The following is a 23678-nucleotide window of genomic DNA, read 5'->3' on the forward strand; positions in this document are numbered from 1 at the left end:
TGTGGGTAGCGTTTACCCTGCGCCAGCATTACTGGGCTGTCTGGAGCCCCGTGGAAGGGCTCCGGGCGCAGGTCCTGAGACCAGCATCGCCCAGGCTGAGCCAGAGGCAGCTCTCCCGCACGGCCCGCAGTTTCTGCCCCACCCGCCCTTCCCCTCCCCAGCTCTGTGTCCACAGTCTCTGCACCAGGCCTGTGCTTCTCGTGGCCTGTCCTCTCCTGGACACTGTGGCTTTCTCATCCCCATCTTAGCTCGGAATCAGGCCAAATGCTGAAAGTCCAGAGAAACCCCTGGCCCACCCCCAACCACCCCTAGTCAGCCCTCTTGCCCACGCCCCCTCTGTCTTTCCTCCCTCTCCCGTTGACTCTCCCACTGTTCAGTCTCCAAACTGGCTCAAGTCTCTTCCATCCTTCAAAACAGATGGGCAAGTGAACACGTCTCTGCCCACCCAAACCCTCTTCTTGCTTCTGTCTTCTCCCGGGCTGCCATGTGTCATGTACTATTTGAGCAGAAACCACCGAGAATGCTGGAATGTAGAATTTCAACAAGATAACACAATAGCCAGTGTTTATCGAGTTGCAAATTAAAGGCTTTCCAGACCCTGTTGTCAGCACTACATCTGCCTTGCTTAACACCGGTATTCACACCAGCCTTCTGAATAGTGGCTTCCAGAAGGCACCTCTGTTTTCCGTTTCTCTACCTACCCATCGTCTGTGTTGACTTGTTCTTGTGCGACGATGATGATGATCTGGCTGTTCTGGGTCTTAGTCGCAGCTTGCAGGATCTAGTTCCCTGACCCGGGATCAGACCTGGGCCCCCTACATCGGCAGTGTGGGGGCCTGCCCACTGGACCACCGGGGAAGTCCCTGTGTTGGCTTGTTCTTGTCACTCCTCTTATTCATGAAATGTAGGGATCCCCAGATTCCTGCCTTCAGACTAGTTTCTGCTATGTGCGTGCTACCATTTTTCTCATCACCTTAAACCAGTTCGTACTTCTGTTGCCAAAGCGCCTGTTGGACACCTCCAATGAGGCTTTCTGCCCCCGCTTCTACTTTAGTCCAACCAAAACTCGAACTCATCACCTTGCTTAGAAAATCCAAAAGGATTGTAAACATGTATATTAAATGAAAAAGAAGTGTGGGGAATTCCTGGGTGCTAGGTAGCTATGCAGAAAAAACATTCCTAAAGTCATCCCACTTTTAGAAGACAGTTTCTGTTCTCCATTGCTACAAAAATATAAAATACACAAGATCAATAAGAGTTGATGAGAAGCTATCAAAGTCCCTCGTTTTCCTGGGAGAATCACCCATGCGTCCGTCGTTTAGGAACTGCCCTGTTTCCTGAGGTGAGCACGTGCGCCCATCCCTGAAGAGCCCACTCAGTCCTGGGGGGCAATCAGGACCACACAGGGAGCCGGGAGGCTGAAGGATGTGGTCGTAGGACACTCGGCCCGGGGTGGGTGCGCAGTAAACAGGAGCTGTTTGTGTGCTAGAAACGAGCTCCCTCGCTTCCCAGTCACTTGCCCTCAATATCTGTGTCCACCGGAGGCTGTCAGGATCTTGGCTCGAGGGCCAAGTCCACTGTGGCCTGAGCTGGGCCAGCTGACTGGGAGGTGAATGGCAGGCAGGGTCTGACGCCCTCACCTGACGCTCCTACCAGTGCCCTGGTCTTACCAGAAGAGCCGGCTACACCCTTGACCTTGATCTGGCTATATTACTTTGTCGGTACCCACAGGAGATGGGGCTACTGGTCTAGACTGAGCCCAGGGAGGCGGCCTACCTGCTGACTGTCTGTCCCAGTGAGCATCCCTGGCTGGCTCGGGCAGGGAGCACCTCTGTGTCAGACCGTGTGCTGGACACTAAGGGCTTGAACTTGGGTTAAAAGCCAGGCTCCTCTTCCAACGTTCATCTGTGTGGACACGTGATACAACCTTTGTGGCCTCAGCGTGTGTACAGGCAGACCTCTTTTCATTGTGCTTCACTTTACTGCACTTCAAAGATACTGTGGGTTTTTTTGTTTGTTTGTTTGTTTGCTTAACAAATAGGAGGTTTGTGGCAACCCTGTATTCAAGAAATAGGTTTCATTAGGTTATCGCTGCCATAGATAGTGATTCCTCTGATGGACTTGGGCAAAGTAAATGAAAAGCCTTCTAAAAAGTATTCCCCATGCTTCATGCCATTAAGAACATTTGCAGTCCATTGGAAGAGCTCAGGATATCAACATTGACCGAAGTCTGGAAGAAGTTAATTCCAGCCGTCATGGTTGACTTTGAGAGCTCAGTGGAGGAAGTAACTTCAGACGCGGCGGAAACCACAGGAGAACTAGGGTTAGACATGGAGCCTGAAGGTGAGCCTGAATTGCTGCAATCTCATGGCTCAGTGACCTTCACTGACTCACTGGACATGAGTTTGAGCAAACTTTGGGAGGTGGTGAAGGACAGGGAAGCTCGGCGTGCTGTCGTCCATGGGGGTTGCAAAGAGTCAGACACGACTTAGGAACTGAACAGCAAAAATGACAGGACTTCTGACTGAGAGTTTGCTTCTTGTGGACAAGCAATGCTAATGGTTTCTTGAGATGTAATCTACTCCTGTTGAAATGTCAACAAAGGATGTGGAATATTCCATAAACTTAGTTGATAAAGAGGGTTTGAGAGGAGGGACTCCAATTGTGAAAGAAGTGCTGCTGTGGGCAAAAATGCTATCAAACAGCATTGCATGCTACAGAGAAATCGTTTGTGAAAGGAAGGATCAATCACTGTGGCAAACTTCACTGTCATCTTATTTTAAGAAATTGCCACAGCAGTTCTTAGCCTTCAGCAACCTCAACACAGAGGCAAGACCCTCCTCCAGTGAAAAGATTATGACTTGTCAAAGGTTCAGATGGTGGTTGGGGCTTCCCTAGTGGCTCAGCGGTGAAGAATCTGTCTGTGATGCAGAAGACTAGGGTTCAACCCCTCTAGGTCGGGAAGATCCCCTGGAGGAGGGCATGGCAGCCCACTCAGGATTCTTGCCTGGAGCATCCCATGGACACAGGGGCCTGACAGGCTACAGTCCATGGGTCGCAAAGAGTCAGACATGCCTGAGGGACTGTGCACACACACAGATGATGATTAGCATTTCTTTAGCAATAGAGTATTTTTAAATAAAGGGCCTCTTGAAGATAAGAGAGGGGAGTGAAAAAGCTGGCTTAAAACTCAACATTCAAAAAACTAATATCATGGCATCCGGCCCCATCACTTCATGGCAAATAGATGGGGAAACAGTGGAAACAGTGACAGATTTTATTTTCTTGGGCTCCAAAATCACTGCAGATGGTGACTGCAGCCATGAAATTAAAAGACACTTGCTCCTTGGAAGAAAAGCTATGACAAACCTAGACAGCTTATTAAAAATAGAGACATCACTTTGCTGACAGAGGTCCATATAGTCAAAATTATGGTTTTTCCAGTAGTTGTGTATGGATGTGAGAGTTGGATCAGAAAGAAAGCTGAGCACCGAAGAACTGATGCTTTGGAACTGTGGTGTTGGAGAAGACTCTTGAGAGTCCCTTGGACTGCAAGGAGATCCAACCGGTCCATCTTAAAAGAAGCCAGTCCTGAATATTCATTGGAAGGACTGATGCTGAAGCTGGAGCTCCAATACTTTGGCCACCTGATGCGAAGAGCTGACTCGTTGGAAAAGTCTCTGATGCTGGGAAAGATTGAAGGCAGGAGGAAAAGGGGACGACGGAGGATGAGGTGGTTGGATGGCATCACCGATTCAATGGACATGAGTTTGAGCAAGCTCTGGGAGATAGTGAATGACAGGGAAGCCTGGCATGCTGCAGTCCATGGGGTCGCAAAGAGTCAGACGTCACTGAGCGACTGAACAACAATGACAGTTTTTAAACTAAGGTATATACATTGTTTTTTAGACATAATGCTCTTGCATGCTTAATAGACTACAGTGTAGTGCGAACATCAAAAACTTCATGTGGCTCTCTTTATTATGACACTCACTTTATTGCAGTGCTCTGGAACCAAACCCACAGTATTTCTAAGGCATGCCTGTGTAAAATGCTTTGTAAACTGAAAGGTGTGGTGCAAATCTGGGTAATCGCTTCATGAACCAGCTTTACTATATGGAGTGTTTTTTTTTTATTTTAGTCAAAGGGATCCATGGGAAGTTATAACATACATGTAAAGCTCACTGTTTGTAGAAGTAATATAGAAATGTTTATTCTGCTGAAACCAATGACTGGTGATTCATGTTCATGAAAAACAGCTGTGATGGCTATGATTTGGAAAAATGGTTTTGTGCGAGTTATCTGAAGAGCGGGACGGCCAAGAACCACCCTGTGCTCCCCTGCCGGCCCTTTGCCTTGTCCTGCAAACCTGGAAGGGTTTGTCTTGGTTGCTGTAGCTTTCAGAACCAAACCACAGAAGCAGGCGATGCTGGTAAACCTAGCAACAGCCTAACACCATGGAGACCAGTAAACGAGTTAGGGTGTGGCCCCAAAGTGGTTGAATGTTGTGGCATTTGCTGGTGAGCTATGAAGTCTGGTGTTCCCAGAACAAAATTAGATCATTCTACTTACCTTTTTGTCCTTCTTAGGCGTCCCTTAAGAAGTTAAGTTCCTGCATGTAATCTTGCATGTTGGAGAACTGCTTTTGAGATCTGGGACATTACACTTTTTGGGGGGAGGGCTCCAAGCAGCATAAGCATGGTGACTTTTAGGAATGCCCGGGACAATCGGAGCTTTCACAAAACCTGATGCCCCTCTCTGGACAGAGTCCCTGGGTTTAGACAGTGCCTGGGTGCTTGTAGGTGAGTGACTACCCACAGCTTGGAAGGAGTGAACATAGTCAACCTGCTAGAGGTGGGGGTCTTGGCCAAAAGAAGGGAAAATGGAGCCTGTGTCACTGACCTCACAGCTCTGTATATAAAGACCCTGGGCCCGCACTGGAGCAGTCAGGATGCATGGCCACCCTCTTCCTGACCCCTCCCCGCCCCTCACCCCCACCCCACCCCTACCCCCACCCCTACCCCCCATTTTGTGGCTCAGATCTTTCAAAGGTGCTCTGGGTTTCTTCTGCCAGCCTCCCTGAGAATGGAACCTGGGGGCTTCTTGTTTGATTTCTTCTTACCTGACACTCAGGTGATTCTGGTTTTGTCTTCCCCAATCTAAAGGATTTAGGATTACTCTGCCTAGTGGAGGAGGGAATGGTAACCCACTGCAGTATTCTCACCAGGAAAATCCCATGGACAGAGGAGCCTGGTGGGCTGCAGTACGTAGGGTGGCAGAGTCGGCCATGACTGAGCACACACATGCCTAGCGACCTAAAGCTGTGAGCACCAGGGTAGAAATGTAGTGCACGTCCATGGTTTCTCTTCTGCAAAATGTCACTTTCTTTGACTTCTGTGTGGACTTCCCCAGCACCAAGTGTGTAGGTGCCTCTCAGTAGTCATCCTCACAAGTGTCCACGGTGAGTTTAAAAAAACAAGAGCAGGGTGGGTACTGCCGGGAGAGGGTCCCAGGAGAGCGCCTTTTCATCAGAGAGCTGCTTATATCAAAATGAAGGCAACTAGACCCTCTACACTGTCTTCTGGGACCCCGGGGTCTAAATAACACAGGGAAGTGTGAATTCTGCAGCACTTAAAACACAGACTGACATTTGCCCTACAGCTGGGACCAGTCTGAGCTGTCCCCCCAGGGTGGCTGGCTGGAACACATGTCAGAATGTCCTGGCCTCTCATCCAGAAGGATGTTGGTACAGCTGCTGCTGCTACTGGGTGGAGTCAGAAATCTCTTGTGCCTTTACTATTATTATCTTACTGTTGGTGTTGTTAGTTTGTTCCTGGGACTAAAATTAATCAGCCAGTTGCCTCTTCTGGGACAGTGTCCTGCCACCTGCGGCTTCTGCAGCTGGGCCCCCCCGGAGCTCCTGTGGGGGCTGTGGGTTTGCTGTCTTCTCTGGGGCTACTCACCATCTTTCCCAGTTCTCAGCCATGTTAAACTGTTGTTGCCCCGCTTCCCTCCTGCTGGAGAGCAAGGCAGGCAGGCCCGGGTGCCTTGTGGGTGGTTTCTGGAGGCAGGGAACAGGCTTCACTGGTCCTGCGGGTCTCAGGGCAATGCTTGTAGACACGGGCACCCCCTCCGCACCACCTCCCGGGTGGCCTTACAGTTGCTAGTTGTCAGCTTTATGAAAACCGTATGGGGAAGTGGGCCCTGCAGTTAAACCCTCTGGCTCAGTTCTTGGCCCTGTCACTGACTGTAGCACTGTGACCAAGTTACTTAGTATCTTACCCTGTATCTCGGGTTTCATCTGAAACCTGCCAGTAATAATGAAAGTGCCCAGGGTGAAGGGGAGCCCCCCCCACCAACCAAGCACAGTCGGTGGAGCCGCCTGGCTGCCTCTTGGCCCCTTGTCTTCCCCCTGCTCAGGGAGATGTGGTCACAGGGTTCCAGGTGGCAAGTGGCTCTAGAATCTGCTGATCTACATCAGAATATTCCAACTGAAGGCTCCCAGAAGGCGATTTTATTAACGGGCTATCCTTCTCATCGTGGAGCTGTTACTCAAATTATCTTTGCTTTCCACCAGAGATTCCCCAAATCCCATAGGTATTTACATAAAATAACTTAAAATTGTCTCCAACGTGTTTAATCAAGAACTGTTAACACACTAACGGACTTTAAAAGCGCTACAGCAAGAAGACAAAGTATTAAAGGTATGCATTTCAGTCTTTCTGAAAGTTATTCTTGCGAATCCGACCAGTGCTGTGCATTAAAGCTTGGCGGCTGTCTGCACCTTCATCAAAGCTGACCCCTGCTGTTTCTCTCGCGGCGGCCACTCTGGGTCTTTACTCGGCCTTGCTTTTCTGCTGCCCCTATTCCCTCCTAGGTTAGAACCTCCCGGCCCCCCAGAACGTTCTCTGTCCACCCCACCCCGTCCTTCACACACACACACACACCCTTCCTTCCAGAGCCTTCTCCCCTGAAGCCGGAGCGGCAAGGTGAGCGCACACAGTCCGCTGCGCTGACACTTTACTGGGAGCTAGGTTAGGGTGGCGGAGATCGGGAGACCGGGGGACCGTACATTTTAGCGCGCATTGGCGGTCTCTCAAGACGCTTGCTCGAGCCGCCTTTGCATACACCTCGGCCCAGCCTTCCCGTTGGAAGTTTTCATTTTGAGGCGGGGAAGTGGTCTTTCTGAGAAGGGCTTCCGAACACGTGCCCTCAGGGCGAGGTCAGCAGGGGCCGGGGCCGCCTGGACGCGGCGTAGGAGCAGGGGGCGCCGCGGACGTGAGGCATGGCCTGGGCAGGCTGGCATTCTGAATAAAAATCTGCGTCCTTCCTTCCCGTCGCTCCCGCCCCGGCCTGGCGAGGTCGGGACACGTTTCCATGATTTGCTTGTAGGACGTTTAAAGAACGAGTCACGCGTGTTCTGGGGCTGTAGGAGGCGCATGCGGAACCGCGGGGTCCCCGTCCCGCCGCGGACACTCCCCTCCGCGCGGCCCCGGCCTCGCACGACCTCCCGCAGGACCCTGGACGGTGCGGCCAACCCCTCTGCCCCCACCAACCCCGGCCCTGAGACCCCGAATCCGCGCCGAACCTCCTTCTTCTGCCGCGGCTTGCTGAGCGAGAGCCGGGCGGGGGGCGCACCCGGCCACCGGACGCTTGTTCTCACCCCCGCGGGCCGCGCATTCTGGTCGCCCTAGAAGGCGGCCCTTTCTCCGGGGGACGTGTTAACGGGGTACCCGGCCGGCAGACGCTGCGGAGCTCGGGCGAGGCTGTCGTGTCCGTAGAAGCTCAATTTGGCCTGAATTTGGGGCCGCAGCCCAGCACCGACGGCGCGGGGGCGGTGGAGGCGGCGAGGGGTGAGGGAGGCGGAGGCGGGCGGGGCCCCAGGCGGGGCCTGGAGAGACTGTCCGCTCTGCCCCCAGAGGACCCCGCCCCCAGGACCCCGCCCCCAGGACCCCGCCCCCAGGACCCCGCCCCCGTGCAGAACCCTCCCCCTCACCGACCCCTCCCCAAGGGGAGCCGGGCCCCGTGCGCACCTCCTCGCTCCCGCATCTTCCAAAGCCCCTCAGCTCGCCCTCCCTCCGCGGGTGGTGGGTGACCAGGACCGGCCGGGGGTCTCCTCCTCGGGTGGGGACCGAAGGGGGCTGCCTGGCAATTAATGACCGCGCGGGGGGGAGCAGCGTGGAGGCGGAACAAGCCCGGTGGACCCGGAGGGCGGAGAGGGCGGAGCGCAGGGGCGGAGCTCGCGGGGGGCGGCCCCGTCTCCTCGGCTCCGCGCGCCGCCCCCCGCCCCGGCCCGCCAGCCCCGGCCACCTGCACCCCGCCCCTGCGGCCGCGCCCGAGCCCCGGAACCGCGGAGGCGCGCTCCGCCCGGGCGAGGGCGAGGGCGAGGTTGCCGTCCCGACGCGCGCCGCGATCCCGCTGTTCTCGGCATGCGGCTGCGCTGAGCCCGCCCGCGGATCCCGGGAGCCCTACGTCCACTAAGGATCTCTGCTGGCTGTGTGAGAAGGTGGCCTTTAGCCGGCAGGATGACCAACCCTGCGGCCGCGCAGAACCAGGAGATAGACTGCCTGAGCCCGGAAGCTCAGAGACTGGTAAGAGGGAACATCTCCGAAACGTTTGGTTCTGACTGCGAATGTTTGGACCTTGTGGATGTGCTGGGGCCGGCCGGGGGCGGGCGCCACCTTCCACCGCAGCCATCTGCCTGGTAAGGTGTGGGTGGGCCCCGCCTGGCCGGGGACCCCCTTAAGCGAAAGTCCGTCCCCACGCGAGGACGTGCGGCGGGGCGGGGATAGGGTGTTCTCGGTTCGGTTCTCGGTTTCGTTTGTGCTGCCCGCCTTGCGCCCCGGAAAACACGTTTCCCTGGACGGCGTTCATCGCCACCGCGGAAAGAAACTCGGTCTAGTCCGCTCTGGCCGCATTGACGGGCTCTGCCCAGTTGGGTGCTTCGTCCGCGGATCCAGCCGAGATCTGAGACCTGCGCGTGGTCTAGAGTTTCACTCTGAACTGCTAGTTTGGTGTTTTACAAAACACAGCACCTGGGCACTGGCGCCCAGGGGCGGTGCCTTCAGCCTGAGACTGGCGCCCCCAGCGGCTGGGTGGTTTGGAGAGCTTATCCTTCTCTGGGCCTTAGAGCCTTCTCTAGTTCCCCAAGACTCCAGTTCCCAAATCCTTTTTGGCTGGTCTCCTGGGGTCTCTGCATCTGGAGGGATTTCATCTGTGGGATTTTGCAGTTATCCAGCTCAACACCCAGTATTGGGACTATGGATGTGAGGCATTAAGAGTCCAGCAGAGGATGAATTGGGGAAGGTTTGTAATTGCCCATTTTCGTGTGGCTTGTGGCTGATCATGAATGGGAATATTTAAAAGTGAAAGGGTGTAATTTGGAAGACATACATTATTAAGTTAATACTGTAGAGAGAGAGACCCTAGATTTCCACTTTATTGGGCCTTTGTGGAACCTTAAATTAAGTGTGAGCCCTTCACCAGACAGGAATTAACCCTCTACTGAGTGTTTCTGGAAGGTTCAAGAAGAATAAGACTGCTCTGCCCTCAGTTTCCTGGTCAACCCCAGAAAGAAATGTGGAAATAGATTCTGATGAACACACACTTGAAAATCACATTCCTTATTTGAGGACTGTCAGGTGGGTATTATTTTTAATGTCCACATTCAGTGTGCTCCTCTGGCCTCACTTAAGGTTCCAGCCTTGAACCAGACCCTTGGAGCTGGTTCCTACCCCTTCGCCTAATTGGGAACCTGCAGAGAGAGCTTTGCGTCAGCATCAGGGAAGGGCCCTTGGAAGAAAGGAGGATGGGAATGCTCTAAGAAAGGCTGGTGCTCCCAGGAGTCGCCTAGGCAAGCCATAGATGGCAAGAACAGACTGATGTTAGTCCTGCGCAAGATTTGAGCTCAGAGGAATGAACTGCTGGGCCCGGAGAAGAACAGAGTGACCATGGGGAGCAGGATCTGAGGCAGGAGTAGAAACAGCACCTCTCGTTCGATGGCACTCGATGCAGCGTCTCCTTAAGCCTTAACTTACCCCGGGATCGGGTCTGGTGGAGATGTGTGCCTCACTGAGATGCTGTCGGGAGCCGGTGCCAGGAGAGACTGGAACAGCTGCTCATTGAGAAGGTGCCCACCCCCTCCAGCCCGCGATTCCAGGATCCAGTATAGTCAGAAAACTAAGGCTGTTTCTCTTTTTTTGTAAGTTGTGAGCAGAATTCATTTGGCAGTGATGGGAGGCTCTTTGTGTCCCCTCCCAAGTCTCATCATATTGTGGGGTCCTGTGCCAAGGTCCCCAGGTCCCATTTATTTGGCTGATGGAAGGCTATTTTCAGTCTTTATTCTTCTTAGTGTGAATGCGCGTACATTTCTCTGCAGCCCTGTTAAGGTACTTGATTAAGGACTGTTACTCTGAGTCGTTATAGAACAGACAGTGTATGCCTCTTATTACCCTTCTAAAACCCAAAAATGCTGAATTCTGAAACATCCTTGGTCCCAGGGGTTTTTAGTAATCAGTTGTGAACTAGTTAGAGTTTTTGTTTGTTTGGGAGAGGGCTTGTTAGGGAGGGGTTTGTTTGTTTTTAGTAAAAAAAAACAGCAAAAAAAAAAAGTTTTTTTTTTTTTAAAGCAGAACATGGGGAACAGAAGTAAAACACAGTCCTTGTTTTATGACGTTAGTGGTTGAAAGGAAACAAGTGGGATGGGGCGGGGTGGGGGTGAGGTGTTAGGTGGGCTATGTCCGAAGGACTTACCCAGAGGCCATCCTGGGCATTAGTATTCCAGCCAGAGAAGGGTGGGCACTTCAGACTGGTTTGTGCCAGCTTGTGTTCAGTGCTGAATGACCCTGTGTCCTAGGAACAGGGGTCCCCAGTGGAGGAAGAGGAGGGCCGGGGCCCCATGGGTGTGAGGCCAGAGCTTGGATTGGCAGGAGGACATGGATTTGTCTAACTCCACCTCATAGCAAAAAAGTAGGATCCAAGGAGGAAGTCCAGGCTCCTTGCAGGAGCAGACGGTGTGGAAACCGTGTTTCCTTAACTTGGGTAACTTACCCCTGTGCGCACCGGGTTGTGTCAGCTGGCTGCTTCCCACATACAGAGCAGCACGGAGTCCTCACAAACAGCCAGCCCCATCCTGAGAGAGGCTGTCGGGGGGAACGTGGACGTCCCCAAGTCTCATCTCATTGTAGGTACCTGTGCCCAGGTCCCCTGGTCCTGGCGAGCAGAAACACATAGTGCTGGGGTGCCTGGCCTTGCTAGGCTTAGCCTGAGACTCTGGGTGTTGGAATCCTGGTTTGTTTTAGATGGATCATTTCCCCAAGCACTTAAGATATAAAAGCAGTAAGTTAGGTCTTTTAGTAGTAAAAGTGTCCCACTAGGGCAAAGATGGAGACTCAATTTCCCCTATTCGTTAAGAATTAGTTTCTTTTCAGCCTGAACTAATATCAACGGAGCGGAAGCCTCATTCGCACGCTTTTTTTTTTTTTTCAAATCCTGCAGTCTAAACTGCCACTTACACTGAGCACAGGAAATCGCGTTATTTATAGCGGCTCAAGTGTTTTCAGACAAAGTTGATCCGAGTATTACCTGATTAAGAGTGAGGTTCTTATCTAGTTTCTACAGAATTATGAGGTCGCATGTTGGTGTGATATGTTTGCTCCTCAAAAGGCAATGTTCAGGAGGAAATTCTTATCCTTGAAAAATCAGGCTGTGTGACTCAGCAAAGGAAATGTTTATGACCGGTTGGTTACTCATATGCCAGTATTTCCAGAATATCTGATCACACTTAAAAGTTTTGACCTCAGAGCCCCATTGGCCATAGGGCTCGGGTTATAACCTGTCACAGCAGGAAGGCTGCTGTATCTCACTGTATGTGAGACAAGGGTCAGAGAGAGAGGAATTTTTGTTACTTCACTGCTTTTACTCTGGGCCACCCCAGTTTTAGCGCCTGTGCACTCGTGTGTGTGTGTGTGTGTGTTAAAGCAGGTTATTTCCATATTTTCATGGATTGGATTTACCAGAACTTTTACTGTTCAGACTATCTAGAAAAAGAAAGTGAACTTCTAGTGTAAACAAAGCACTGTTTTGACTACATCCAAGATTCACTGATTCAGAATTCCTGCGCGTTTGATGGTGGACCACTACTTAAATCCCCTCTCTGAGACTGATGTTTTTGTGTAGGGGAGGGCGGGAGTTTCAAGTGGTTTTTCTCCTTCATGCTATAAGTTGACAACTTTAAAACCTGTGTAAATACTTTGATCTGGACTCTGAAGGAAAGCTACTTTGTAGTTTAAATTGCTATAAAGATTTACTTTTCCTTTTAACTAAAATGTTTCATTTATGTGTTTGTGTCCTAGAGCTTATGAGAGCAACATCGTTTCTGACCCTCAGGTCTTTTTTATCTCTGGCCGGTGGCGGGAGGAGAAAGAGGAGTGGGCTTTTGCTGTGGGTGGGCTGTCTCCCCAGCACTCTTACTCCTGGTGGGTGCTTCGGCACACTCGTCTTCTCTCTTGTCTTTTAAACGTCCTCTGAGCCGAGTTCACACTGCTGGGACAGAGGCACCGTGTAGGTAGACACAGTTGGTAGCGTTTCCCAGAGCCCTGCTGTGTCAGCGATCTTGAGAGTTTCCTGTAGAAGTCTTCCCTTGCCCTGGCGTATCTCAGAGGCGGTTTGGTTATCTCCACTTACACATAAAGAGAAGATGGGCTCAGAAGGTTCAGGGGACTTTCCCAAGACTGCACAGCCACAGGCTGCGGGGCCTGTTGGGCCCCAGGCAGAATGGTTCAGAGCTGGTGATGGTCACTGCCACCCCCGTCCAGCCTGCCCGGGCAAGGTCTGGCGAGGCATCGGGAGAGCTTCCTTGCTGTTGTCAGCCTGTCTCCTGAGCCCTGGGCCCTCACAGCCCCAGGCTCAGGCCGAAGGACGTCTTTCTGCCAAGGCAGCCTCTTAGGACACACGTCCTTGTGACTGAGGTCTTGATTTGATGAACATTTCCTTTCTATTTCTGGTAGTTTTTCAGACAAAAGAACACTCAATGAGTTATTTTTTCTAAATAAGGACATGGATAGAAACCACATAGCTGCCAGCATTTTTATTTTTCTGTAGTTCATACCGTACCCACGTTTTAGCTGTCACTTGGGTCAACCCACAGCGAGAACTGCTGGGTACCAGCCTCATTCCCATGTATTGTAAAGCTCCTCCCCACCATCCAAACAGACGAGTCTGCTGACGATGTTTGAGGGCGCCTGGCCCTTTCCTGGCTGGTTCCAGGAGGATCACCTGGACAGAGGAAAGGGTGTCAGTAGCTGTGTGCTGCCTGCTTGGGAAAGCATGGGGCTACTGGAGCGTCAAGTCTTTTTTTTGAGAAGGAACAATGTCAGTGTTTTGTGTCATCTTAAGGGAGTGGGGGGTGGGGCGGCTTCCCAGATGGCTCATTGGTAAAGAATCTACCTGCAGCGCAGGAGAGACAGGTTCGATCCCTGGGTCGGAAAGATCTCCTGGAGAAGGACATGGTAACCACTCCAGTATTCTTGCCCGGAGAATCCCGTGGACAGAGGAGCCTGGGCTGGAGTCCATGGAGGTCACAAAGGGTCAAATACAGCTCAGTGACTGAACAGCAAGGAAAGTATGTGGCTTACAAGGAAGAACCTGAGCGGAGCAGGCGAAGCAAAGGGCACAGAGCCCAGATGCGCTGCCTGGAGGGAACCTGTCACGGGGAGCGCTGCTCAGGTGAGGCCAGGCTGCTCTCACCTGCCACTTGTCAGTCACACATGAGGCTATTTGCAGCCATTGCTTGCTTGTCGCTCCAATATGCTGAGACCACTGAAGGAAGTGTGAACATCCCTCATCTCAGAAAAACACTTAAAATGTATTAACAGCAAGAGGAGAACTTTTTGCATGGAAAATACTGTGCACTGTTTTTTTTTTAGCTTTTATTTATTCAGTTTTAGTTTTGACTATGCTGGGTCTTCGTTGCTGCACGCAGGCTTTCTCTAGCTGCAGCGAGTGGGGCTGCTCTTTGTTGCGGTGCACAGGCTTCTCATTATGGTGGCTTCTCTTGCTGCAGAGCCCGGGCTCCAGGCGCACGTGCCGCAGTCGTGCGGCCTGGGGGCTCAGTGGGTGCGGTTTTCAGACTCTGGAACACAGGCTCCGCGGTTGTGGCACAGGGCTTAGTTGCTCCGCGGCATTTGGGATCCTCCTAGACCAGGGATCGAACCCGTGTGTCCTGCACTGGCAGGCAGGTTCCTTACCACTGAGCCACCAGGGAGACCCCAAGCACACACTCTTTTCATTCATCGGCTTGAGTGCCGGTCGCTGCTAAGCTGAAGGTTGTTTTGTGAAGTTCGAATAGGTAATTGCTATTAGTCTGCTCTCCATTAAGTAACATGAATACTTTTGTTCGTGATTAAAATGTTTGTTCTTTTGGTATGTTTCTCTGAGAAGAAAAGTCAGGAGATTTCCAGTAGCAAAACGGGGAAAGAGAACTCTGTGGACAGTCTCAGTGTAACAGATAATTCACCTCTTTGGAGACCAAACATTTCAGAGGCAAAGCAAGCTCCCAGAGATCATGTCACTGGGTTTCCAAAGTGACGTAATTTGTCCAAGTTCACATAATGGGCGAGCGGCAGAGCCAGCACTCACAGCTTGGTCTTGAGACCCCTCTCAGGACCGTCTCAGTCTTTGGAAACCCCAGACCCTGCTGAGAACACCATCACCTGGAGAGGTGGTTTCTACGCCTGGTCCCCCAAGACCAGAGGATGCGGCACCGGGACTTGACCTCTGGGCACAGACATGGGTGGCCTTGTGAGGTCAAGGCTTCTTTGAAGGCTGCTGTTTTATCATTAAATTCCATGATCATTTTATAGTCCATAACTCATCTGATTTGATTTTGATGGAAACATAGTGTTTTAAATAACTGATTAAACTTTAGCCTGACTAGTCCTTAACTGTATGTCCTCCATATCATCAAGTAAAATCGATAACTTGTTTATTTTGTGGCTTCAGCACTGGCCCCCAGACCTGTGCCCTGAACCTGTGGTCAGGCTGTTTCAACAAGCGTGGACATGCAGTAGAGGCGTTCAGCACCCCCATTGCACCCCAGAGTTTTAAAAAAGTGGTTCCCAGTCATGTCAGACCCAATGTCTCTTTTTATAACAAGTTTTTAATATCCTTGTTACTAAACCTGAAATGAAATTCCTAGGTGGTAGACGCTACCTTCACACATAATTTCAAGTCAATATAATGTTTGAACTGTAACATTAAAAAGAAATCAAATGAAAGCAAAGTGCAGGAACAGAATGTGAATATTGTGACTAACTCTTGGGAAGGTTCTGAACAAAGCCGTGTATAATCTTTCCTGATTTCCATGCAGATTGCATTCCTGGAGTAGTCAATGTATGTTGAAACTACTCATAACATTTTGAATTTACATGTGAGTTGAAATCAGTTTGTAGGTCTGAAAGTTATGAATGCGGTTTTTGGATCTGCTTGAGTAGCCAGTAGGAAAGTTCCTTATTGTACAGGCCTGCCCAAGGGCAGGATGGTTGGCATGCCATGCCCTGCCCCCAAATGCCATCAGTCTCTCCTCCAATCACTGTGACTTCCCAACACCTGCCCCCTCCCCCGAGCATTTCCTAAATGCCCTCTGAGAGCTGGTGCATGCTCCCTGACAGCGTCATTCCAAAGTGCCTTCTCCTCCCTGGCGAGCGTAATTAGAGTCGTGGCTGGAAAGAGCAGCCCCCTCGTGGAGGGACTTACCATGATTGAGGGGGTTGGGAAGATGAAACTTCGAGACTGGAGTACAGTGCCCGTGGCAGCTGAGGGGCATGGGCAGGGCAGTGGATACACATACAGAGACCCGGATGGCCACTGATTCTGGGCTGCCAGCCGGAATGTTCCCGCTCCTGTTCCTGCCTGTGTGGGAGAACACATGGCCCCATCTACTTGGTTACTTTGAATAGCACACTATTTTTAGAATCTACTGCATATGAGGAGTTGGGGGTCTATGTAGAAAACAAAAGTTGGTGGCTGTTGTCAGTTCCTGTAGCCAAGTCAACTCAGCAAAATAAGAAAGATCAAGAGAGTACATAAATAAAAGAGAGATTAAAAAATCAGAAAAGATCAATGAAACCAAGAGCTAGTGTTTTAAAAGGATGAGCAAAATCAGCAAACCTCTAGGCAGGCTCCCCAAGGAAGAAAAGGGAGAGGACCCAAATCAAAGAAGAAATGAAAGAGCAGAAATAACAACTGAGACCCCAGAAATACGAAGAATCATAGAGAATACTGTGGATAGCCGTATGCCAAAAAATTGGACAACCTAGGAGAAATGGGCAAGTTTCTAGAAACACAGCCTGCCAAAACTCAGTCAGGATGAAACGACTAATTTGAACAGACTGATCACTAGAAGTTAAATAGAATCTGAAATTTAGGGAGAAAAAAAAAAGAACCTCCCTGCAAAGAGAAGTCTGGGACTAGACAACTTCACTTGGGAATTCTAACAAAGGAAGAACTTATATGTATCCTTCTTACACTGTTCCAAAAACTGAAGAAGAGGGCACACTCCCAGACTCATTCTGTGAAGCCACCAACACCAGACACAGACACTACAAAAAAAAGAAAGTTCCAGGCCAGTATCGCTCGTGAATGTAGATGCAAAATGTTAGCAAACCACATACAGCGGGACATAAAAAGGGCCGTACACACAATCCAGTGGGATTCGGTCCAGGGTCACAAGGATGGTTCCACATCAGCAAGCCGACCACTGTGATATCTCACATCAACAAAAGCAAAGATGGAAACCACATGATCACTTCAGTAGACGTGGAAAAAGCATTTGACAAAATTCAACCTTCATTTATGGTGAAAACTCTCACCAGAATGGTTATAGAGGGAACATATCTCAACGTAATAAAAGCCATTTATGATAAACCCACATTCAACATAATACTCAATGGTAAAAAGCTGAAAGCCTTCCTGCTAAATTCAGGAGTAAGACACGGTTGCCTGCTCTCATTACTTCTATTCAACCTAATATTGGAAGTCCCAGTCGTAGCAATCAGACAAGGAAAAGAAATACAGAACTTACCTGGTGGTTCAATGGTTAAGAGTCTTCCTTCCAATGCACAGGATGTGGATTTGATCCCTGATTGGGGAACGAAGATCCCACATGCCACTCAGCAGCTAAGCCCACGTGCCACAACTAGAGAGCCTGTGCACTCTGGAGCCTGTGCACCACAACTCGAAAGCAACAAAGAACACACAGGCCGCAGTGAAGACCCAGCACAACAAAATAAAAATAGATAAATAAGAAATACAGGGCATCTAAACTGGAAGAGAAGAGGCAAAGCTGCTACTGTTTGTACTTAAGATGATGATAGAGAGAACCCTGAAGTCGCCACACAAAACCTGTTAAGCACTAATAAATGAATTCAGCAAGATAGCAGGATACAAGGTTAATATTTAGAAACCTGAACCTGTTGCATTTCTTTAATAAGAAAATATCAGGAAAATAACGTTTTAAAAAAATCCTGTTTAAAATCACATCAAAAAAGAAACAAACAAACTTAGGACTAAACTTCACCATGGTGGTAAAAGAGCTGTATGCTGAAAATTATTAAATGCTGATTAAGGAAATTGAGGAAATCCATGGGGTCCCAAAGTGTCAGAAACAGCTGAGCAACTAAACTAACTGAACTGAAGGAAACTGCAGACAATTCAAAGGAATGGAAAGATATCCCATGCTCTTGCCGACAAAGGTCCATATAGTCAAAGCTATGGTTTTTCCAGTAGTCACGTTATGGATGTGAGAGTTGAACCATAAAGAAGGCTGAGTGCCGAAAAATTGATGCTTTCCAGTTGTGGTGTTCGAGAAGACTCTTGAGAGACCCTTGGACTGCAAGGAGATCCAACCAGTCCATCCTAAAGGAAATCAGGCCTGAATATTCATTGGAGGGACTGATGCTGAAGCTGAAGCTCCAGTATTTTGGCCTCCTGATGCAAAGAGCTGACCCACTGGAAAAGACCCTGATGCTGAGAAAGATTGAAGGCAAAAGGAGAAGGGAGCAGCAGAAGATGAGATGGTTGGATGGCATCACCGACTCACTGGACATGAATTTGAGCAAGCTCCGGGAGACAGTGAAGACAGGGAAGCCTGGCCTGCTGCAGTCCATGGAATTGCGCAGAGTCAGGCACGTCTTAGCAACTGAACAACAACACAGATCAACAGAACAGAGAGCCCAGAAATAAATCCACATACCTATGGTCAAACTTCAGCAAAGGAGACGAGGATGTAAAATGGCAAAACAGTCTCTTCAGCAGGTGGTGTTGTGAATACTGGGCTGCTGCATGTAAATTAATGAAGTTAGAACACTCCCTCACACCATATAAAACATAAACTCAAAATAGTCTAAAGACATAAATATGAGACATGACACCATAAAACTCCTAGAAGAGAACATAGGCAAAACATTCTCTGACATAAGTTATAGCAATATTTTCTTAGATCAGTCTCCCAAAGCAAAAGAAATAAAAGCAAAAATAAAATGGGACCTAATTAAATTCAAAAACTTTTGTATAGCAAACAAAACCATAAACAAAAGGAAAAGACTGGGAGAAAGTATTTGCAAAGGATATGACCAGCAAACAGTTAATATCCAAAATGTACAAACAGCTTCTACATACAACTCAATCTCAATAAAACAAACAACCCAAGCAAAACATAGACAAGACCTAAATAGACATTCTCCAAAGGAGACGTACAGATGGCCAACAGGCAGATGGAAAGATGTTCAACATTACTAATTAATAGAGAAATGCAAATTCAAAGCCCAGTGGGGTATCACCTCCGACCAGTCAGAATGGCCATCATTAAAAAGTCTACAAATAATAAATGCTGAATAGGGTGTGGAGAAAAGGAAACCCTCCTACACTGTTGGTAGGAAGGTAAATTGGTGCAGCCACTATGGAAAGCAATGTGGAGGCGCCTTTAAAAACGGAAAATAAGAGTTACCATGGGATCCAACAATCCCACTCCTAGACATAGCCACTTATGTGTGGACTCTTAAAAATACAAAAGAATTTGTACGCAAAACAGAAACAGACTCGCAGACCTCAAGACGAACTTCTGTTACCCAAAGGGAAAGGGAGGGAGGCAGGACAAATGAGGAGTTAGGGATTAACAGAGCCAAAGTACCGTACATAAGCTAGACATACAAGGCTATACTCTACAGCACAGGGGATTGTATTCAATACCTTGTAGTGACCTGTTAATATAATAGCATAGAGTATGAAAAATAGCTGAATCACTTTGCTATACACCGGAAACTAACACAATCAATTCTACTTCGAGAAAAAAAAAGAATTTTTTTTTTAAAGGCAGGTCAGGAAAGGGCTTCTGTGTCGGAGCCTCACGGTGGCTCTGCACAGAGGGCAGCGTTGTAAGTCCCTTCAGCCTGGGGCCCTGTGTCTGCTCCGGTGAGTCTGCGAACTTGCTCCTCTGTCCTTTCCTCATTCCAGGGACCAGTCACACGTGGATGGAGGGAGGGCCCCTCCTTGTTTCTAAACAGAACCGGCTCTTTGTCCCACTTCAGGCTTCGACCGCTTGGTACTCCTCTTACACTCAACGTGCGTGCGCTTTAGTCCTTCAACCTTTCCCGAGAGGTGATAAATACGGTGGTAACACGTCCCGTGGCTGGAAGAAAACTCTCCCATCACAGAGCTTTGGGGTCACTGATCCGCACGTCAGCCAAGAGCATAAGTCTCCTGGGCTCTGCGGGGCGGGGTGGGAGCTGCTTCCAGCAGCGGCACCCCTTTCCAGGCCCCGGGGCTTCTCCTCGGAGGGGGAGGAGATGACAAAGCCTCCAAGCTCATCTCCCAAGAGTCACCCCAGAGTTATGGCTCATAAATCCCTGCCCCTTTCCATGCAGAATTCTGGAGCCCCAGGAGAGTCTGAGAACAGAGGAGGAGCTTTTTCTGTGACGTGGGATAAGGGACGTGGGGATATAGAATTCCACACTTTGCTTGAATCCCAGCAGAGCTTTGGAGCTCAGAAGAAAGTGTGCAGAGTCAGGACTCTGGACTTCATGTGGGGCTTTTCAGAAAAATACTGAGTCTGCCTCCAGGCACCTCTGTCCTCTCCAAGCAGGCAGGACTTGGGTTCCACTGGCGTTACCACATTTCTGTTTTTAAAAGATGGGGGGTTGAATTGGTAGGCACCACAAAAGGCTACAAAGAGTGTTAGAACTCTTAGAGCCCCCCAGATGCCACTGTAATTGGGGTGCAGGGTACTGGGGTGTGTGGTCGCTCCACCCTTGGGCAGGGTCTCCCCTTCCTGCTTACGAAACCCCCACCACAGACAGGAGGTCGCGGAGAGGAAGGAAGCTGTGCAGGGGCCGAGCTAAGAGGGCAGGGCACACCTCGCCCAGGCAGGGCTTTCTCCTCCTGCCCTGGTGAGTCACTTCTGCTTTAGTTTTGCTCAGTCCCCAGGCCAGGCTGGTCTGTCCCTGAGTTCCCTGAAGAGAGGAGCAGCTGATGTCCTTGGAGCAGCTTTATTACAGCTGGGATTCCTGGTGCTCCGAGCAGGAGGCCTGTCAGGGTCCCTGATAGAACGGGGGTGCGTCTGACTGTTTATCCACTGACTCCCGTGTCTCATCCTGGTAGAACCCACTTTTGCTCCGTGCTCCGATCTAGAACCAGAGCCCATTGAGCCCTTGGCACAGAGACCCGTCACCAAAGTAACTCCTGCTTTTGCTGGTGACATCTTCACATAGCCCACCAGCCTTTCTCCAGCCCGGTCTGGGTCTGCGCCTGCCTCGAGGGCATTTCAGACAGAGAAGCATTGAAACCACTGGGTGTCATTTCAGGGGCTCCAAAGAGCTCAGGTACCATAGTCCTTTCTGTTTCAGCAAAGAAAGAATTCAGCGAGAGAAAAGTTATGGATAAGAAGTGATTTGTTATTTGGTAGAAACCAATGCAATGCTGTAACCAAGTTATTAAGCTTCAATCAAAAAAAAAAAAGATTTGTTAGAATAGGGTGCTTGTGAGGCTTACAAGCGGGCAGGCAAGGTGGTACCACATGACTTAATGAAAACTTACTGGGCTACAGTTTTATAATCAAGCAAAAAGTGGGAAAAGGAGACCATCTTTGTCTTTTTTGAGTAGATGTCATACCTCCACTATCAGCTCCTCCTCCAGGTTGAGCAGCAGAGTTTTCTTGTCCCTACATGGTCAAACCAGGTTCACAGATTGTTTTTTTATGTGTGCAGAGAGCATGTCTTGCGTACACAAGTGCTAAGTCACTTCAGTCGTGTCTGACTGTGGAACCCTATGGACTGTAGCCCTCCAGGCTCCTCGGTCAGTCCATGGGATTCTCCAGGAAAAAATACTGGAGTGGGTTGCCATGCCCTCCTCCAGGGGATCTTCCCAACCAGGGATCAAACCCAGGTTTCCCGCATTGCAGGCAGATTCTGTGCCATCTGAGTCACCAGGGAAGCCCAAGAATACTGCAGTGGGCAGCCTATCCCTTCTCCAGGGGGTCTTCCCATCCCAGGGGTTGAACCCACATCTCATATCTCCTGCATTGCCAGGCGTGTTCTTTACCACCTGTGAAGCCTGAGCATATCCTAGGGATCACCAGCTTACTGAGCTCGCTGGGCGGGATGTGGGTCTCACGCCACCATTGTTTTATTGTTTGGGCACATGTCTCATGCTTCTGCTGAGTGATTCTGTTGCTAAGCAAGCCTGCTTGGTTTTGTGGTTAAGCAAACCTGCTTTCCTGAGTGGTCATTAACTTACAAGGGTCTCCCATAGTTTTTCTACTTACAGTCCCCTAGTGAAATTAACTGTTTAATCACCTACTTTGTCCCTTTACTCTGACCGTATCAGCAACACTTTGGCTGTCTGTCTCTCCAGCCCGCCTGTGTGCCCTTGTGGCCGGGCTGCTGGCCGGAGGTCTCCGTGCCTCCATTCCAGACCATGGGTGGCACTGCGGGGCTGGCATCCTAGGCTCTGACTGGGTGGGCCTGGCTGTTTTTAATTAACCCTTTGTTCAGAAGTCCCCGGAACTCAGACTTGTGCCGCTTTGTGTATTTTTTTAGCATCTCTCAGACCATACGGGTCGCCTCAGTGTCAGAGTGTTATCTTGTTTATCGCCAATAAAATGTTGAAAGTGGAACTTTGGAATCAGGGGTTCAGCTTTTGAGGATTATTTTGAGGCCACTGGGGCGATAAAAGAAACTTTCTCATCCCAACCATCTCCGTTGTCAAAGGCTGCCTCGCTTTAAAGCCCAGCATCTGTAAGGCTCTGTTTGTGGGGTTCCAGGTCAGGTGGGACCCAGGGAAGGGGGAGCTGTGTCTCCTGGGAGTGGCTGGGCCTCTGGCTCTCGTTCCCCTCCAGCCCTGGACTGTCCTGAGAAAGCCAGGGAGCCTGGATCTCATCAGAGGAAGCCTGGCCAGGTCAGCTCCTCCCCAACCCCTCCCTGATCCTGGAGTCGCAGTGGCACGGGGAGGGGTGGTCCAGCTGGGGGTGGGGGCAACACTGCATGCAGGGTTGTTTAGTGGCAGAACCGAGGCCACCTTCTTGCAGCAGGGAGCTTGGTTTTGGTTTCAAGGCTCCTTCACTTCCTTCCTTCCTTCTCTCTCTCCCTCTCAGCCTCTACTCCCTTCCCCCACCCTTTCCTTCCTTCCTTCAAAAATGTTTGCTCTTTGTTATGAAAAACGTCAAACATACCCAAGCTGAGATGGAATAACAGAAAGCAGAGGTCGTCGCCCTGGAGGAGCAGCCAGCACCCAGGCATGTTGCAGCCCAGACGGGCCACGCCCAAGGCTCTGACTCAGCGGTCTTGGGTGGAGCTGGGCATTCTGCATCTTTAACAAGCCCCGGGGGGTGGGGGGCCGCCCCTGCTGCTGCTGCTGCTGCTAGGGAGCAAGACCCTTCCCCTATCCCACCACCAGCCCCCACAGCCGTCAGCCTGCCTAAGGCCCTGAATGTCTCCTTTGTATCTCGACAGAGATGATCTTGGGCAAAGGAAGGAGGGTCTGGGGTCTGGAGCCCCTTCCAGGGACAGTGGACTGAGGGACGAGCCGCAGGACCAGTGGGGGGGGGGCGGGGGGTGGACCTCAGCCCTGTGGTGCCCTGGCATCACAGCCAGCAGGCCTGGGCCTCCGTGACCAGTGGGAGACCTGCGGACCTTGACCTCCAGTGAGTATGAAAGGACTACCACTGGCAGCTGGGGACGTGGTGGGAGAGGAAGCCTGTGCAGACTCGTTTTTCAGGGATTTTGTTTGATTGCTTTTCTATGTGTGTGTGTGTTTAAATTTTTATTTTGTCCTGTAATATAGCCAACGGCTTCCCTAGTGGCTCAGACGGTAAACCATTTGCCCACAGTGTGGGAGATCTGGGTTCGATCCCTGAGTCAGGAAGATCCCCCTGGAGAAGGAAATAGCAACCCGTTCCAGTACTCTTGACTAGAAAATCCCATGGATGGAGGAGCCTGGTAGGCTACGATCCACGGGGTCTCAAAGAGTCGGACACGGCCGAGCAACTTCACATAGCCGATGAACAATGTTGTGGTAGTCCCGGGTGGACAGGCCGGGGACACAGCCACACATATACACGTGTCCATCCCCCTCCACACTCCCCTCCCATCCAGGCTGCCTCATAACACTGAGCAGAGCTCCTTGTACGG

General features: G+C 50.5%; 1 protein-coding gene across 8 annotated transcripts in view; it reads left to right on the forward strand.

Moving 5' to 3' along the window:
• Positions 1 to 23678, forward strand: part of LRRFIP1 (LRR binding FLII interacting protein 1) — a 159714-nt gene that overhangs the window by 58984 nt on the left and 77052 nt on the right. For 6 of the 8 annotated variants that reach the window (XM_068965717.1, XM_068965710.1, XM_068965711.1 and 3 more), the window contains exon 1: positions 8366 to 8591. The exons of the other annotated variants lie outside the window; for them this stretch is intronic. In XM_068965717.1, coding sequence (XP_068821818.1) covers positions 8526 to 8591 — 66 coding nt within the window. In that variant the 5' untranslated portion in view covers positions 8366 to 8525. Of the gene's footprint in view, positions 1 to 8365; positions 8592 to 23678 lie in introns of those variants that run through there. 8 annotated transcript variants of the gene reach the window in all.

This window comes from Capricornis sumatraensis, chromosome 2 (genome assembly GCF_032405125.1).
Source record: "Capricornis sumatraensis isolate serow.1 chromosome 2, serow.2, whole genome shotgun sequence".
In the NCBI taxonomy this organism is placed as follows: Eukaryota; Metazoa; Chordata; class Mammalia; order Artiodactyla; family Bovidae; genus Capricornis; species Capricornis sumatraensis.